This window comes from Saccharomyces cerevisiae, chromosome XV (genome assembly GCF_000146045.2).
Source record: "Saccharomyces cerevisiae S288C chromosome XV, complete sequence".
Classification (NCBI taxonomy): domain Eukaryota; kingdom Fungi; phylum Ascomycota; class Saccharomycetes; order Saccharomycetales; family Saccharomycetaceae; genus Saccharomyces; species Saccharomyces cerevisiae.
In genome coordinates this window covers 135,891-153,734 of record NC_001147.6, presented here as the reverse complement: position 1 = coordinate 153,734, position 17,844 = coordinate 135,891, and the positions used below count along the sequence as shown (strand labels likewise).

The following is a 17,844-nucleotide window of genomic DNA, read 5'->3' as shown; positions in this document are numbered from 1 at the left end:
AGGTCTACCACATGTGTTTTGAATATTGGCTTGTGCTAAGGTAACACTGTTATTTTATTCATTAGAGAAACATCTCTTACCCTGTTTGGTTTTGGTATAATCTCCAATTACGTACATGAAAGATGGCTTTATATAAAAAGCCTTTAATTCGAAAAAAGAATAAATGTCTTAGGGAGCTTATTATCGTACTTTAATTCAACTTAGGAAATCAGCACTCTCCACTCCAAATCTTCGGTTTGAAATAATGGAAAATCAAGGTGGAGATTACAGCCCAAATGGGTTTTCAAACTCAGCAAGCAATATGAATGCGGTTTTTAACAATGAAATCACCGGTAGAAGTGACATTTCAAATGTAAACCATCAAACTGGTACCCCACGTCTGGTTCCTGAAACTCAAATATGGTCGATGCCTGTGCCAGATCAACTGATGACGATGCCTAACAGAGAAAACACCCTTATGACAGGTAGTACAATAGGTCCAAATATCCCCATGAATGTGGCTTATCCCAATACAATATACTCGCCAACAGAGCATCAGTCGCAATTTCAGACACAACAGAACCGTGACATCAGCACGATGATGGAACACACTAACAGTAATGATATGAGCGGCTCTGGTAAAAATCTCAAGAAACGTGTATCAAAGGCCTGTGACCATTGCCGAAAAAGAAAAATCAGATGTGATGAAGTGGACCAGCAGACCAAAAAATGTTCAAACTGTATTAAGTTTCAGTTGCCTTGCACTTTCAAACATCGTGATGAGATTCTTAAGAAGAAAAGAAAATTAGAAATCAAACATCATGCAACACCAGGGGAATCACTTCAAACCTCAAATAGTATTAGCAATCCTGTAGCGTCTTCTTCAGTACCGAACAGTGGAAGGTTTGAACTTTTAAACGGTAATTCCCCCTTAGAAAGCAATATCATCGATAAAGTCTCCAATATTCAAAATAATCTTAACAAAAAAATGAATTCAAAGATTGAAAAATTGGATAGAAAAATGTCTTACATTATTGACAGTGTGGCTAGACTTGAGTGGTTATTGGACAAGGCTGTTAAAAAGCAGGAAGGCAAATACAAGGAAAAGAACAATTTGCCCAAACCAGCGAGAAAAATATACTCTACGGCACTTTTAACTGCTCAAAAACTCTATTGGTTCAAACAAAGTTTAGGAGTGAAAGCGTCCAATGAGGAGTTTCTTTCTCCAATCAGCGAAATATTAAGCATATCTTTAAAATGGTATGCAACTCAAATGAAAAAATTTATGGATTTGTCATCTCCGGCTTTCTTCTCCAGCGAAATAATATTATACTCATTACCTCCGAAAAAGCAAGCAAAGAGACTTCTTGAGAATTTTCATGCTACCTTATTATCCTCTGTAACTGGTATAATATCGTTAAAAGAATGTCTAGACTTAGCAGAAAAGTACTACAGCGAAAGCGGCGAAAAACTCACATATCCTGAACATTTATTATTAAACGTGTGTCTCTGCTCGGGTGCATCTGCCACTCAATCAATTATAAGAGGTGATTCAAAGTTTCTAAGGAAAGATAGATATGATCCAACCTCCCAAGAGTTAAAAAAAATCGAAAACGTTGCCTTACTAAATGCCATGTATTATTATCATAAGCTGTCCACCATCTGTTCAGGTACAAGAACACTACAAGCTTTATTACTACTGAACCGATATTTTCAACTTACCTACGATACTGAACTAGCAAATTGTATTTTAGGAACCGCGATTAGATTGGCGGTTGACATGGAATTAAATAGAAAATCCTCTTACAAGTCACTAGACTTTGAAGAAGCCATAAGGAGAAGAAGAATGTGGTGGCATTGTTTTTGTACAGATAAACTATATTCTTTAATGTTATCCAGACCCCCTATTGTGGGGGAACGCGATATGGATATGCTAACAGATCAAAATTATTATGAAGTGATAAAAACTAATATTCTACCTGATCTTATTGATAAAAAGGAAGATCTCGATAAAATTACTGATGTCAACTCTGCATTGAATGTAGTTGTAAATTTTTGTCAGCACATATCCCTTTTCATATCATATTATGTTTCAAAATTGGTTAGTATTGAGAGTAAAATATACTCTACTTGTTTTGCTGTCAGAAGTACTCTAGATCTTTCATTCGATGCCATGCTTGATAAAATCAAAGATCTCAATGATTCTTTGAACAATTGGAGAGACAACTTGCACGTAAGTATGAAACTAAAAAGTTATAAACAGTATTTATCGGTACTTTACGCTCAAAAATCCCAAGAAAATCCGGCTTTAAGTTTTGAGATTGCATGCTCTCGTGTTTTGAATTGTCATTTTAGGGCGCTATATTCTAAAGTGATTTTGAGCATGATGACTACATCCTTATTGATTGATAACGAACGCCTATACAAAGGTTCTCGCCATGATATTCCTCAGCTATTCATTCTTTTTTCAAGTCAATACTTAAACGCCAGTAAAGAAATGTTACAGCTGTTTCAAGGCATCAATTACCAGGCGCATATGTATAACGAGGTTATGTATCAGTTCTCTACTGCTATGTTTGTTCTCTTCTTTTACGTTGTGGATAATATGAACGATCTAAAAAAGAAAGGTGAGGTAAAAGAGATCATCGATATCCTAAAAAAATCTTATGATCGATTAGTGGGAGAAAATGATGAGCAGTTACTGTTTGACAATGTCAAATGGAACACTTTGATTGTGTTCTACAGCCACTTTTTGAAATACGTTTTGCAACGTTATCATGCTTTGAACGATTCTACGTCAATATTTGATTCTAAACCTTATGATGAAACGATAACGAAAGTTATTATGCATTCAAGAAAGATAAAAGATGAAACAGTCGATCAACTAATTATGAGTCTAAAATCATATGGTTCTCTCCATTCTTTACAAAAGGGCAACGAAGCCGATCTCGCCGATGATGGACTGAATACGAATGATATTTCTTCAGAAGACTTTGCGGAGGAAGCACCAATAAACTTATTTGGAGAGTTATCAGTCGAAATTTTAAAACTATTAAAATCTCACTCCCCCATCTCAAATTTTGGAGACCTATCGCCATCTTCAAATAGGAAAGGAATATCTGATGACTCATCTTTGTACCCAATTCGTTCGGACCTAACATCTCTTGTTTATCCCATCCATAGTTCTGATACCGGAGATACTCTTTCCAGTGGTCTAGAGACCCCTGAAAATTCTAATTTTAATAGTGACAGTGGAATAAAGGAAGATTTCGAAGCTTTTAGAGCCTTATTGCCTTTAGGAAAATTGATCTATGACAGAGATTATTCTTTCGTGAACACTTTTAGGGATTATGAATAAACTGTACCTTGTCTACAAAGATTGTAAAAAATAAAAATTCTTTCCCAATGCATATTATATGTACTATTTGTATCTATATATTATCTATCGATTCTCACTTAAGATGTCGTTGTAATATTAATTATAACAACAAGGCTTTTATATATTTCAGGTAATTATCGTTTTCCTTTTCTGGTTCATTTGCTATAGCACGCAATAGCTCTTGTATTTTATGCTGGGAAGCTTCTTCAGTAATTTTGCTTGGGTCATGTAAACCCTCCTCCTTCACTTTTCTAATCCACTCTTTCAGTAAAGCCTTCAAACGAATATTACCTTCGTTAACTTCCTGTAATGATAGCTTAGCTTTTTTCAAATCTTCATTATTAGTTTTTAGATCGTCCAATTCATTGGCTTTACGTTTAGCCATTTTAACAATTTTTTCTGGAAATTGAACAACTTCTGCAACATGAATACCAAAAGACTGATCTGAAATACCAGGCTCAACTTTGTATAACAACGTGATGTCCTCATCGTCATGTTTTTGTTCTTTTAAATTTTTCTCGATATGTGCAACAACATGCATATTCTTGACATTGGGCAATTTTTCAGACAATTCTGTCAATTCATGAAAGTGAGTTGCAAACAAAGCGAAACATCCAATCTTACTTGCGATATGTTCAGCAATTGCCCAAGCTAGACCAAAACCATCATATGTACTAGTACCACGCCCTAGTTCATCTACAATAATCAAAGAATTCTTACTCGCATTCTTTAGTATAGAAGCAGTTTCCAATATTTCAACCATAAATGTGGAAACACCTTTCAATTGGGAATCTCCTGCCCCGACCCTGCAAAGAATTGCATCTACTATGGCTATTTCAGCTTCTTCACAAGGTACGAAACAACCAATTTGGGCCATTAAAGAAATCACACCAACCTGTCTGATGTAAGTAGATTTACCTCCCATGTTTGGTCCAGTTATGATTAAAAAGTCGCCCTTTCCACTCTCTAATGTGACATCATTAGATATAAAGCTTATATCGTCTTGCATTTCCAGTACTGGATGACGGGAGCTTATTAGGTGAGTTCTTCTTTCCGAATCCATGGGATGCAACTTGGGTCTAATGTATGGTATAGGAGCATACGAGGAAGTATGAGCAAAAGAGGCAATCACATCTAAATGCGCTAAGACTAAGGATAGTTTTTCAAAAACTGGTGTGTACGTTAATGTAATATTTATAATTTCTCTAACCAGAGCCGATTGTTGCTTGTCGTACTCCTTTTGAAGAATATTGGTTTCATTGGCGATTGACTTTAATTGTTTGGTACTAAAAAATATACCAGCTTTTACTGTCGACAACTCAATGTACTTCTTATGTTTACGTAACTCCTTGGCGTCATTACGTGTCAACCTCATACACCAACCATGCAGATGATGGTTCTCCAACTTCAGTTTTTTGTCCGGATCGAATCCTAGATCTTCAGCAGAATCAAGATGGATTGAATGAATTTCATCACGCAACGTATCCAGTTTACTTCTTATCTTTCCTAATTCCTCATTAAACTCAACTTTAATCATAAATTCGTTATTTTCTTCATAAGCATCCAAATCAACCGTTGTTTCAACCATTTCTTCGAATTTGGACAAAGGTTCAACGTGGTGGCTTAAAGGAGCTAGCCAAACGGAGCGGACCAGTTCGTTTACTGGTTCAGTGGGGCTGTCGTCCTCCAAGAACGAAGTGAAAACTTGAACAATTTCTGGTATTCTTTTACTGAATTGGTAAATTTTCAAGACATCCTCTAAGTTTCCTCTTTTATTTAATTTCTTAGTCAATCTACGAATATCTGGAATCATGGGTAAATATTCAGAAGTCAACATCTGTCTTAACTCGATTTGGTCAATTAGATAGTCGACTAAATCATGTCTTTTATTAATTTCGTCAATATTGGTCAGTGGTTGCTTCAACCATTCATTTAAAAGCCGAACACCAGCATTTGTTTTGCAATGATTCAGTAACTGGAAAAGAGAAGTTACTTTACCAGAATTACCAGCACTCGTAAATCCAGATACAGCTAAATTGTTGCTACCAAATGGATTTTGTGGTCCTTGTGGGAATAAATTAAGGGCTTTAATAGCGGAGGCATCCAACTTCATAAACTCCTTTAATTTATGTTCAACTAATTCATACTTGCCTACTTGATCTTGCTCTGAGAGCAATTGTAAATATCCAATCAATGCATTGCATGCACCCATAGATAATTTAGAGTATTTTTGTGGTAACGATAATGCCAAATCATCGCCCAGTAACTTGGTTAAATCCAGTTCGACATCTTTTTCAGAAAATTCTGAGTTTTTCAATAATGTAACGACGCACCCACAGCGATCAATTACATTTATTACTTTCTGCATTTCAGCATTGGAGTTTGAATTTGATGTCAAGTCCTGCACCAAACATTCCTTTACACCCAATTGAATCAAGAAACTCTCTAGGTTGGAATACACTTCATTATCGACAATATCAAGCATTCCCACCTTGTATGCAGTGGTATCAATGAAAGCAACTCCAATAATGCAGTTTCCATCTTGGGAATTCCATTGAACTTTCAAACTTGCAATGATGATACTCGAATCAATATTCATATTCATTAGCTCATTAACTTGCTCAATGTTCCCTGGAGATGCGCTTTTTATTAATTTCCAACCCTTATCGTATATCTCAACTTTATATCCCAGATCCAACAAACATAACTTCAGCAGAGTGGCAAGAACTTGTAGCGAAACAGTAACATATTTAGTTGGTTCATGGAAGTTCTTTGCCGTTACAGGGTCCAATTGGCAGTTCTTTAAAACAGATTGAGTATGATAGACTGAATCTGCCACAAATATCGCATCTGAACCTATAACTGTGTAATAGTCGCCTTTATCCACTAATCTAATGGTTTTTAATGGTTTCTTCGGCAACCCTGTATACTTCTTATAGAAGTTTCTCTCCTCTGATACATCAGAGAATTTTAGCTCTGGCCTAGTGGAGGACATACTTTTAATCTGAGGATTTTGATGTTAGGTCAGCAGATAAAGAGATTTTTTACAGTTGATATTGGAGTAGAGTGTCAACATTTAAAGAGCCTCTTTTTATTTTCAGTATATTATAAAAACGCCTAAAAAAAAAATGACAAGTTTTCGCGTTTTCTATTTTTTCATATATGTATATATAGAATATTAAGGATTATAAAAGAATGTGTAGCTGTTGAGGTTCACTTGATGGAGTGCGGAACTTGTCTTTGGCTTTGTTTATACGGAGTGCTGGAGTTCTGATTGGATTTTTGGTCAGTTTGCCTACTTTTCTTGTAATAATTAATAAAGCACTTGTAAATGACGTCTATAATTTTCTTCGTCACAAGTTCTTGATAGAAATAAAGTAACTTTTCCTCAAACTCTACACATTTTAATTCTAATCTTTTCGAGTACTCCGCTGGAGGCTCGTCAGAAGAAGACACATGGTTCGAAAGTGAATTATTCATGTTGAGTAGCTCCTTAATTAAGCTTTCAGTTTCAATAATAGTATCACTTGGCAGTAAGAACCGATAACATGTCAGAATATTAGATACAAGGAGTAGAGAATATGAACCATGACATTCAATCAACAGTATTTCCTTTTTCAACAAATTTCTCTCATTTCTCAAATCTAAAACTTTTTTCCTTTCATTTTTGAACGAATTTTGTAAATTCTTATTGGTATTTGATATATTTTCGATGTTTTTTTTGTATTTCAAACATATTTCTTTTAATTCATTGCATTCAAAAGTTAAGTTTTCTCCCAGGGCCTCTCTTTTTTTCGTAGAGGTATTCAATTCAGTGATGCTATCAGCTAATTTTGCATATTTTTCTTTAAATAAAGAGAACTTGAAGTTGGTAGCATTAACCTCATTTTGTAGTTCATTGACACTTTTCTTCAAAAACTCGTTTTGATCAATGATTAATTGCTGTTCTCTATTGACCCTATCTAAGGTTTCCCTAGTATATTTGTATTTTTTTAGTAATTCCTCATCGTGATTGTATGACTCATTGTCTAGTTCTTTGAAAGCCTCTTTTATTTTCTTATTTTCCAGAGAGACCTCCTTGTATTTAGTTTTGTAGGCCTTGTTTGTTGTTTCTAACTTCAAAATTTTGTCATTTTGACTTTTTAATTGCGCTTCTTTTTCTTTAAGTTTAGAGGCATAGTCTGTTATCTTTGTTCTTCTAGCGCTGGAATTCTTCTTCACTAGTTGATACATTTCTTGCATTAATTGAAAAACAGGAATATCACTGAAATCATCGTATTTATAACCAATTTCTTTAAAAATTGCTTTTATTACGTGTGAAACTTCACCATTTGGATCGAAATGCAAGTCTTCGTTTACAAATGGTGATGTCATCTGTTGCGAGTCGTATTGCTTTTGCATATCGCTCATTATAGCGGTTGCTTGCGTATCGACATTGTATTGGCTCATAATCGATGCGGTGTTAATGTTGGAGCTCCCTTTACTTTGAGGAATTTCTTTGTTATGCCTAAAGTGATTGTTATTCTGCAATAAAATATCATTTTCATTTCCTTTTATAGAGTTATAAGAAGATGATGATGAAGAAGAAGAGCACGTTGTCTGAGATGTTGTAGAAGAACGTGCTAACATGGCAACATTATTTTTTGATCTCTGACTTCCAGTTGAATCTAATTTTAATTCTTTCACACTATTCGAACGACTCAAGCCTGCAGATGGAAGGCTGTTACCACAGATAGAAGAGTAATCATTTTTATAACTGTTGCCATCGTCACTACTTTTCATTGAAACGAGGCTCTGGTTACTTTTCATGGAACCTATACTCCGGCTGCTTTTGGAAGCTGGAGATTTGGAAAGTTTAAAAAACTCTTTCATCCACTTTCTCTTCGAAATTTTACTGTTTTCCAGACCACTTGTGTCGCCGTCCTTATGTGTATCGGTATCTTGTTCATGATTTGAGATACAACTAGAGTCTTCAGAACTACGCGAGGTAACTGTCATTGTTGAAGTCCCTTCCATATTTGATGCCTTTAAAATATTATCCATACTGGTAGCAGAAAGCTTTAATAGATCTTTAATAGATCTTTAATATGCCTTTAGTAATCACGGGTTTTTTCCTATTTAAATGAAATTTTATAATACATTTAATTTTTCTTTTTGTGACATTAAAAAAATGTCAATGACAGAGAGAAAAAAAAAAAAAGTTTGTGAGGTCAAAAATATGTTAAATAAATATTAGATAGAACATGTTAATTCAGTATAAATTTTTTATTTCTTTTGTAAATGAAAAACTGGGAAAATATGACGAAATCCATGAATAAAGTACCTATGCTTCCAACCAACCAGGAAGCATTCATAATTAGATACTTCCAGTCTAAAGAAATGACAATCACAGAGAAAATAAATGTGGTATTACCCAAACAGGCGAACAAAAAGAATAGGAAACTGATACCTTCACAAGACTTTCTCTTAAAATTCAGTAATATCTGAGGAATTCTTGAACCCAGATACAAAAGGGCACTTAAGTAACCGAATATCTGAGCCATCCAATTGATCTGCAGTTCGGGAACAGGCAGTGATGGATCCTCCACGGGAGGAGGTTGCGTGTAGTTTACGCAGTAGGTTACATACCACGAGATGAAACCTACAAAAACTACACCACTAACAATAAATATGTCTTTTATCAAATTTCTTGAATTGACTTCACGGAGATTATCATCACCAGCGTTTCCGTCGGATGAAGGAGCAGCCATTTCTTCATCAATACGATTTGGCTGACCTTGGGAATTCAAAAGCGGTTGTTGTTCATTGAACACATCGTGCAGAACGTTTTCGTTTATTGGATTGGCAGGGGAGAGATGAATAGGGTCTACTGCTGGTTTTTCCTCATTATCGTACCATAGACATTGACCTAGTAAAATGATATCTGCCACCGTATAGTAAGCAGCAAGAATGATCATGGTAGACAAAAGATGTTGCATAACGGCACCCATAAGGTTAAAGACATCGCCGGCCAACCAAAGTACCACGAACAATAAAGACAGCCCATCAGACGACTTCCGGTAAAAGTTCTCGTAAATTTGAGGGACAAACACAATGATCCAGCAGGAGATGGAGATGGACCCAGATATCCCACTTAGAGTGGATCTATTCAATTCTAGCGGCACAAGTTGCATAATTGAGGTCGTCGAGCGATGTGGTAGCTTTTTTTTTGTATGGCATTCTTTCGTTAGCAGTACATATCATCGCGAAGACGATTAAAGTACGTAGTGAATAAAAAGACGATATGTGAAAAATTGCAATCCGGGTAAAAATAAAAGAGTCATTAAGAGCAAAAATGACCATATTAGAGAATTTACAGGTAAAACACATACAACATCAAAGCAAAATAAGCAAAGAGAAATAAGAAGTATCCTCCCACGGCCCTACATTAGATTTGGACCTCTCGGACACTAAGATTGGTGTTGTTAATATTAAAAAGGGAATGCCATTTAGATTTCGAGTGGAGCCAGTTTCGGCGGCTAATGTCCAAGTACTATGATAAGCATAAACACCCTTTGAAGAACTACTACCAGTTGCGCATGTTTAACCCGTATCTCTGACATCAATATACACCTATTGTAGCTACGGAGACTATTACTATTTTGCTATTCAGTTACTAATAATACTACAGTGATGGCTGCCTATGTGTCCTTTGGAGCTGGCGAAGAGCTTGCGGATTTTGCTTCCGCATCCAGCTTTCTGGGTGGTAAAACGCTTTCAAAGGCATTTTTCCAGTTATGGTCATCAAAGTATTTCAGCATGAGTTGCACGACGTGCGTTGTCGTCAACACTCTTCTGCCTTCGAGATTGATGTACTCGTCAATGGGCAATCTTCGCGTAGGAATGCCCATCTTTTGGGCCTTCTTCAGACACAATTCTTTATAACGATTCTTGTCTACAATGCCGCCAACAATGTATCGCATCCCGGGTTCCAGCTTCTCCAGCTTTTCCTCTGTATCGGCCGTTAAATACACTATTTTGTCCTTACTTATATGCTCATCTCCAAACATGATTTTGTCGTCTGGTAGGAATTTAAAATGGTTCCAGTTTTCATAATTGGTATTTTTCAGAGTAGTTTCAAACCTTTGCTTTAGTCTTTTGTCGAATGGGGCCACCTTTATTTCTGCAAAATGGTTCGCCCTTCTATTCGCGGAGTATGCCCTGGTGACCTGGTTAGACAAGCTTACTATTTCCTTGTCGTTCATTAACTCATCAAAAGAACAGTCAAGTATGATCTCTATCCCAGAATCAGTCTGATTCACATTGATACGAGGCTCTCTAATCAATTCCTGCGGGACCTCTTCTCCCCTGTCAATGTATTCTTGAATCTTCGCACTTCTTTCATGGCGAAGTCTCTTCTTCTTTACACGGCGTTCCGCATTGTATTTGGCTTTATTCTCCTCCCATCTCTGTCTTTTACACATTTTTTTCCATTGCTTTTTAGACATGCCTTCTGGCACAGGCGGTAAAGGTGGTGTTCTTTTCACCTTTTCCTCGTTCTGGTTTATCTCATCATTGGACATGTTGTTTTGCCTGCAGATTGACACTTAATTATTTACCTTGAAAGCTTTACGCTATATTAAACATCACCATCTCTCTTAAAGACAATGAAAATTTTTCATTACCACATCACACTGTTAGATTAAACGCGTTTTTTCTTGACAAAAAGGTGGGAAAACCAACCACATATTTTAAATACTGTAAAATAGTAGCATTTATAAATCTGATTGGATCTATTATAACATTGCAGAGCTTCCCAGAAGATATAAAAAGTCCCTTATAATGTCCAAAACTTTATCTTTGCAACTTCCATGGGTTGAGAAATACCGTCCCCAAGTTTTATCTGATATAGTCGGTAATAAAGAGACCATTGATAGACTTCAGCAAATCGCTAAAGATGGTAACATGCCCCATATGATCATATCAGGTATGCCAGGTATAGGTAAGACCACTTCGGTACATTGCCTTGCTCACGAGCTCCTTGGCCGCTCTTATGCTGACGGTGTTTTAGAGTTGAACGCTTCAGATGACAGAGGTATTGATGTCGTCAGAAACCAAATAAAACATTTTGCCCAGAAGAAACTACATTTGCCTCCAGGGAAACATAAAATCGTTATTCTTGATGAGGCGGATTCCATGACTGCTGGTGCTCAGCAAGCGTTGAGAAGGACCATGGAGCTATATTCGAACTCTACAAGGTTTGCATTTGCTTGTAATCAATCAAACAAGATCATTGAGCCGCTGCAAAGTAGATGTGCGATTTTGAGGTATTCTAAACTATCCGATGAAGACGTTCTAAAACGTCTTTTACAAATCATAAAGCTAGAGGATGTTAAGTATACAAATGATGGGTTAGAAGCAATCATTTTTACAGCGGAGGGTGACATGAGACAGGCCATAAACAATCTACAAAGTACAGTAGCAGGACACGGTTTAGTGAACGCAGACAATGTCTTCAAAATTGTTGATTCTCCTCACCCTCTAATAGTGAAGAAAATGTTACTAGCCTCCAACCTAGAAGATTCAATTCAAATCTTAAGAACAGATCTTTGGAAAAAGGGTTATTCCTCGATTGATATCGTCACAACATCTTTCCGCGTTACCAAAAACTTAGCACAAGTGAAAGAATCAGTAAGATTGGAAATGATAAAAGAAATCGGTTTGACCCATATGAGAATTCTGGAGGGTGTTGGAACGTACTTGCAACTGGCTAGTATGTTAGCGAAAATTCATAAACTAAATAATAAAGCCTGATTTAAATATCCGAAAACTATAAAAAAAACTCCCATATTAGTGCATTACTTTAAATTCTACTTCTTTGTCTTGTCTCTTCCCTTGTGATGTGTCAGAATTTTTTTTTTTTTTTCATTTTTGCACAATTTAAGCTTTAAAGTTGTTTGTTGATCAAAACTTACAACTCGCAGTGCAGTTACATAGTCATAATATGTAGAAAAAATATAGAGAAGGTATACGTCGTTCGTTGAAGACAGATGGACAAGCTAACTCCATCTCAATGGAAGGTAATAAATAAGTCATATGAACCAGCGTCTACGATAAAAGTCATTGCGGGCCCAGGCTCAGGAAAAACGCTAACGCTACTATATAAAGTACTACATTTAATTACTGTGGAGAATATTAAGCCTGAAGAAATACTTATATTTTCGTTAACAAACAAAGCAGTTGATAGTATAATAGAAAATTTACTGTCCATTTTCGAAAACTCGCATACAAATAAGGAAATTGTCCATCAGATTGGGTGTTACACAGTTCATGGGTTGGCTAATAGAATCGTTGTAGAGAATGAGGGGATGATAAACATTATAGAAGAGATTGGATGGAGAGGATTAATGAAGTTGTTACCGCCGTCAAAGAGAACCCCCCATCATTTCAGATCATATAAGGAACTCGAGAAAGTTGTTAAGGATTACAAGCTAAACAACGCAAAAAATAATAACCCCGTCATTGAGAAACTAGTTGAACTGATGGATAACTGTAAAGTGATGACCAATGATGATTTGATCATTCGCGCAAAAAAATACTTAGAGCTTGATTCTTCTGATTCAGATGCATCGTCTTTTACTCAAGATCTCCGCAATAAATACAAGGTTGTTCTTATCGATGAATTTCAGGACCTCTATCCAAGTTTAGCACCCTTAATTACCATGATTTGCAAAGGCAAGCAGCTCATTATGTTTGGTGATACAAATCAAAGCATATACGGATTTTTGGGGAGTAACAACGAGATTATGTCACAATTAGACAATCTTCACCCAAAAAATTCCACGACTGTCCTGAAATTATTTGATAATTTTAGGTCTACCCCCGAAATAATCTCTCTAGCATCAAAAATTATCAATCGTCCACTAGCAGAGAAACAGATTATCGATGATACTGATGAAACACCATCAGAGCTAGTTCGCAAGCTACCGAGTGGTGTTTCACCTCAAATAATGACATTTGATGATCTAGCCGCAGAATCTGAATTTATTATTGATAAAATTACCCAATTGATTTGTTCTTCTGCAAAGTTTTCCGATATAGCAATTCTATCAAGAACAAATTCACATCTAACGGCTATAGCCAGTATTTTGAAGAAATATGGTATTCCTTATCAAAAACTAAAGAGTCAACCTGATTGGATGGACGATTTACGAATTCAATTCCTTTTAGATATTCTAAAAGTGTGTTCTTTAGCCTCCGACGAAAAGCATAATCGTGAGTTCAATACGGGTGATAAATGGCAAAGTAACTTCAGCATTTTGGTCACAATGAGCGCTCTCAAAGGGATTGGCGATGCTTCAATACAAGCCTTGTATAAAGCATGCAGCCTGAAAAATCTGTCAATTTGGAAATACCTAACTATGGTTCCCAATTTTGAATGGCCATTGGGCCTCTCCATAAAGAAAAAAATGGAAAATTACACTTCAAATTTATATGAAATGATCGAAAATGATCAAGTTCATCAATTAGATGATCCGATGGAACTTTTAGAAAAAGTTGCTAGCATCACAAATAACTTAAACCTAAATCCTACCTACTTCCAATCCTTAAGTGATGCTCAATCATCTTTAGAGTTTAAAACACATCTACAAGAGATGGCACAAGTAATGAAGGTCTCAAAATCTAATAAGCCCCCGGGTATTTCATTTGTTAAATGGTTTCTAGAGACATATTTTGATCAAACGATGGTCTTTCACCAGTCTCAGCAGGCATTACAAACTACCGGTCCGGGGACAGTAAAACTATCTACCATCCATTCTGCAAAGGGTTTAGAATTTCCCATAGTATTTCTAACAAACGGGAGCATGTCCAATTTCCCAATGGATACAAACGCCCTTTATGTGGGGATAACTAGGGCAAGAAACTTGTTGTACATGTGCAACATGAAGCACGAGAGACTGGTCAGTAAATCATCACCATACTCAAGAAACATAATGTCTAATAATTTATTCTGGACTTACTACAATAAGGATTTGAAACGATCTGTATGTGACGTTAAGGTGACACATGGTTATAATGTGCAGCGATACAATCAGTTACGTAAAAATTTTGGATTTTATAGAGCATATTCTTCACTAAGAGGTTGTAAGAGCGTTTTCAGACGTATATAGAATAGTTTTTTACTTACCTTTCATAATGTATTATCACCCTTTTACATAATACAAGTTTTAGAAGCAGATATTTTTATTTTTTTCATTTCCATTGTTCAAAAAGAGGGATGGTAAAGTATGCTAAAAGGCATACAAAACAATTAAAGGGAAACAGGTACAGCGAAGTCTTATGGGATTCATAATGTTGTTAAGATCTAGATTTTTGAAGGTTATTCATGTGAGGAAACAATTGAGCGCCTGTTCAAGATTTGCAATTCAAACACAAACGAGATGTAAGAGCACAGATGCTTCTGAAGATGAAGTGAAGCATTTCCAGGAGCTAGCCCCTACTTGGTGGGATACAGACGGATCACAAAGAATTCTACACAAAATGAATCTAACTAGGTTAGATTTTGTGCAGAGGACTGTGAGGAACCAGGTTAAAATTCAGAATCCTGAAATATTTGTCCCTGGATTTAATTACAAGGAGTTTCTACCAGAATACGTCTGCGACAATATTCAGCGGGAAATGCAGGAAAGCATAGAGACTAATCTAGATAAGAGGCCAGAAGTGAGCGTCTTGGATGTTGGATGCGGTGGTGGCATTTTGAGTGAATCGCTCGCGAGACTAAAATGGGTGAAGAATGTTCAAGGGATCGATCTGACTCGCGATTGTATCATGGTAGCAAAAGAGCATGCCAAGAAAGACCCCATGCTGGAGGGAAAGATAAATTATGAGTGCAAGGCTCTGGAGGATGTTACTGGACAATTTGATATTATCACCTGTATGGAAATGCTAGAGCACGTGGATATGCCTAGTGAAATTTTAAGGCATTGTTGGTCGAGGTTAAATCCCGAAAAAGGTATACTCTTTTTAAGTACTATAAACAGAGATCTCATCTCATGGTTTACTACAATTTTTATGGGTGAAAACGTCTTGAAGATCGTCCCAAAGGGTACTCATCATTTGAGCAAATACATAAACTCAAAGGAAATCCTTGCCTGGTTCAATGACAACTACAGTGGCCAATTTCGCTTGTTGGATCTCAAGGGGACCATGTACCTCCCATATCAAGGGTGGGTTGAGCACGATTGTTCCGATGTCGGTAATTATTTTATGGCTATTCAGAGACTGAATTGAAATCAAACGAAAAGTAGGTATCTGACTGTAAATATCTTCTTATATAAATATATATATATACACTTTTTCACGTACAGCATGAGTTCAAAAAGCAATGGCATGGTCCTGCGTTTATTAAATGATGTATCCTTTTCAAGACGCCAGTAATTTATTCAATACAGTATCTCTTTTCCGCTTATAATGGAAAAGAGAGAAAAAAGATCAAAACGTTGAAAAATTTTTTTTAGTCATTGAGGTATCAGAAATAAAACTCAATAACAAAAAATAGTCGTAGAACAACGATGAGCAACGACGAAACTGTAGAGAAAGTCACCCAACAAGTGTCGGAACTAAAAAGCACAGATGTTAAAGAGCAAGTAGTTACACCTTGGGATGTGGAAGGTGGGGTTGATGAACAAGGTAGAGCCCAAAATATTGATTACGACAAATTGATCAAACAATTCGGTACTAAGCCGGTCAACGAAGAAACCCTGAAGAGATTCAAGCAAGTGACGGGTCGTGAACCACATCATTTTTTGCGTAAGGGATTGTTTTTCAGTGAGCGTGACTTCACTAAAATATTAGACCTTTACGAACAAGGCAAACCATTTTTCCTATACACTGGTAGAGGTCCTTCGAGCGATTCTATGCACTTGGGTCATATGATCCCTTTTGTCTTCACCAAATGGTTACAGGAAGTGTTTGACGTACCATTAGTCATAGAGTTGACAGATGACGAAAAATTTTTATTCAAACACAAGTTGACCATCAATGACGTTAAGAATTTTGCCCGTGAAAATGCCAAGGATATCATTGCTGTTGGCTTTGATCCAAAGAACACCTTTATCTTTTCTGATTTGCAATACATGGGTGGTGCATTTTACGAAACTGTAGTAAGAGTTTCCAGACAAATTACAGGATCCACTGCAAAGGCTGTTTTCGGGTTTAATGACTCCGACTGTATTGGTAAGTTCCATTTTGCCTCCATTCAAATTGCTACCGCATTCCCAAGCTCATTTCCTAATGTGTTAGGCTTGCCTGATAAGACACCATGTTTGATTCCATGTGCAATTGACCAAGATCCATATTTCAGAGTTTGTAGGGATGTCGCGGATAAATTGAAGTACTCCAAACCTGCTTTGCTTCATTCCAGATTCTTTCCAGCTTTGCAAGGTTCCACGACCAAAATGTCAGCCTCTGATGATACCACTGCCATTTTCATGACCGATACACCAAAGCAAATTCAAAAGAAAATTAACAAGTACGCATTCAGCGGTGGTCAAGTGTCCGCCGACCTACATAGAGAATTAGGTGGTAATCCCGATGTCGATGTTGCATACCAATACTTGTCATTTTTCAAGGATGACGATGTTTTCTTGAAGGAATGCTATGACAAATATAAGTCCGGTGAATTACTATCAGGTGAAATGAAGAAACTGTGTATCGAGACTCTGCAAGAATTCGTTAAGGCGTTCCAGGAACGCAGAGCTCAGGTGGACGAAGAGACCTTGGACAAATTCATGGTCCCACATAAGTTGGTTTGGGGCGAAAAGGAAAGACTTGTCGCACCTAAGCCAAAAACTAAGCAAGAAAAGAAGTAAGTAGTCACGCTTATTCTGACGCTATTATATACAATGATATAGAATCCGAAATTGTAGTTTAACACTAAAAAAATAATGCAATAGAACAATAGTGTTGCGATGTCTCCTGACCTCACTATTTCTATAGATTGGTATGAAAAATTTTTTTTTCAAATATATGGGAAAAATTTTTCACGGCATATAAAAGACTACCATCTTTCTGCATCAGTGTGCCAGACCCATTCTCACACCAAGAAGCGAGGAAGCTAACAGGCCAGTACTTGCAGGTTAGGTTTTCGTGCTCAGATGAGCAGATCATGGACTGCATTGTGCTGTTGTTGCACAGTAAATTTTGTATACCATACTTTATGATGATATTCTTTACGAACTTTTAGACGTTAGACTTCTGAAGGAGATTAGACCCTCCTATGGAAGAGAAACTCGTTAAACTTATCTGAGTAGGTATGTGTATATGCGTCTCTTGTATTATACAAATGTTCTTATTTCTTGTCCTGCATTTTTCCGAGTATTGGTAAATTCATGTAAATTTTTCATCCCATAGATCGTAATTTTGAAGTAGTGGCAAAAGATTTTAACAGAGCGTAAGATATAGTGAGAGAAACTACTCGCTGAAAAGTTGAAAGTGACCCAAAAAAC

The 17,844-nt window shown here is 36.5% G+C and overlaps 10 protein-coding genes and 1 non-coding gene across 11 annotated transcripts; 6 read left to right on the top strand and 5 right to left on the bottom strand.

The window, feature by feature from the left end:
• Window positions 1-244: 244 nt before the first annotated feature.
• HAL9 (Hal9p) lies at window positions 245-3,337 on the top strand (the record flags this gene model as incomplete). The annotated part of the gene is made up of 1 exon (NM_001183343.1): window positions 245-3,337. One exon carries the CDS (start codon window positions 245-247, stop codon window positions 3,335-3,337), a length of 3,093 nt encoding a protein of 1,030 aa, NP_014552.1.
• Window positions 3,338-3,458: 121 nt separating this feature from the next.
• Window positions 3,459-6,353, bottom strand: MSH2 (mismatch repair ATPase MSH2; the record flags this gene model as incomplete). The annotated part of the gene is made up of 1 exon (NM_001183344.1): window positions 3,459-6,353. The coding sequence occupies one exon, from the start codon at window positions 6,351-6,353 to the stop codon at window positions 3,459-3,461; it is 2,895 nt and encodes a 964-aa protein (NP_014551.1).
• A 218-nt stretch (window positions 6,354-6,571) lies between these two features.
• SPO21 (Spo21p) lies at window positions 6,572-8,401 on the bottom strand (the record flags this gene model as incomplete). Its single annotated transcript, NM_001183345.1, has 1 exon — window positions 6,572-8,401. One exon carries the CDS (start codon window positions 8,399-8,401, stop codon window positions 6,572-6,574), a length of 1,830 nt encoding a protein of 609 aa, NP_014550.1.
• Window positions 8,402-8,604: 203 nt separating this feature from the next.
• Window positions 8,605-9,531, bottom strand: YPQ1 (cationic amino acid transporter; the record flags this gene model as incomplete). Its single annotated transcript, NM_001183346.1, has 1 exon — window positions 8,605-9,531. The coding sequence occupies one exon, from the start codon at window positions 9,529-9,531 to the stop codon at window positions 8,605-8,607; it is 927 nt and encodes a 308-aa protein (NP_014549.1).
• Window positions 9,532-10,038: 507 nt separating this feature from the next.
• Window positions 10,039-10,920, bottom strand: TRM10 (tRNA (guanine(9)-N(1))-methyltransferase; the record flags this gene model as incomplete). Its single annotated transcript, NM_001183347.1, has 1 exon — window positions 10,039-10,920. The coding sequence occupies one exon, from the start codon at window positions 10,918-10,920 to the stop codon at window positions 10,039-10,041; it is 882 nt and encodes a 293-aa protein (NP_014548.1).
• Window positions 10,921-11,179: 259 nt separating this feature from the next.
• Window positions 11,180-12,151, top strand: RFC4 (replication factor C subunit 4; the record flags this gene model as incomplete). The annotated part of the gene is made up of 1 exon (NM_001183348.1): window positions 11,180-12,151. The coding sequence occupies one exon, from the start codon at window positions 11,180-11,182 to the stop codon at window positions 12,149-12,151; it is 972 nt and encodes a 323-aa protein (NP_014547.1).
• Window positions 12,152-12,387: 236 nt separating this feature from the next.
• HMI1 (ATP-dependent 3'-5' DNA helicase) lies at window positions 12,388-14,508 on the top strand (the record flags this gene model as incomplete). The annotated part of the gene is made up of 1 exon (NM_001183349.1): window positions 12,388-14,508. The coding sequence occupies one exon, from the start codon at window positions 12,388-12,390 to the stop codon at window positions 14,506-14,508; it is 2,121 nt and encodes a 706-aa protein (NP_014546.1).
• Window positions 14,509-14,689: 181 nt separating this feature from the next.
• Window positions 14,690-15,628, top strand: COQ3 (hexaprenyldihydroxybenzoate methyltransferase; the record flags this gene model as incomplete). Its single annotated transcript, NM_001183350.1, has 1 exon — window positions 14,690-15,628. One exon carries the CDS (start codon window positions 14,690-14,692, stop codon window positions 15,626-15,628), a length of 939 nt encoding a protein of 312 aa, NP_014545.2.
• A 281-nt stretch (window positions 15,629-15,909) lies between these two features.
• Window positions 15,910-17,208, top strand: WRS1 (tryptophan--tRNA ligase WRS1; the record flags this gene model as incomplete). Its single annotated transcript, NM_001183351.1, has 1 exon — window positions 15,910-17,208. One exon carries the CDS (start codon window positions 15,910-15,912, stop codon window positions 17,206-17,208), a length of 1,299 nt encoding a protein of 432 aa, NP_014544.1.
• Window positions 17,209-17,329: 121 nt separating this feature from the next.
• On the bottom strand, window positions 17,330-17,515 carry YOL097W-A (uncharacterized protein; the record flags this gene model as incomplete). Its single annotated transcript, NM_001184665.1, has 1 exon — window positions 17,330-17,515. One exon carries the CDS (start codon window positions 17,513-17,515, stop codon window positions 17,330-17,332), a length of 186 nt encoding a protein of 61 aa, NP_878163.1.
• Window positions 17,516-17,551: 36 nt separating this feature from the next.
• SNR58 lies at window positions 17,552-17,647 on the top strand. Its single transcript, NR_132255.1, has one exon. It is a non-coding gene; the product is annotated as an SNR58 (small nucleolar RNA).
• The last annotated feature ends 197 nt before the right edge of the window (window positions 17,648-17,844 follow it).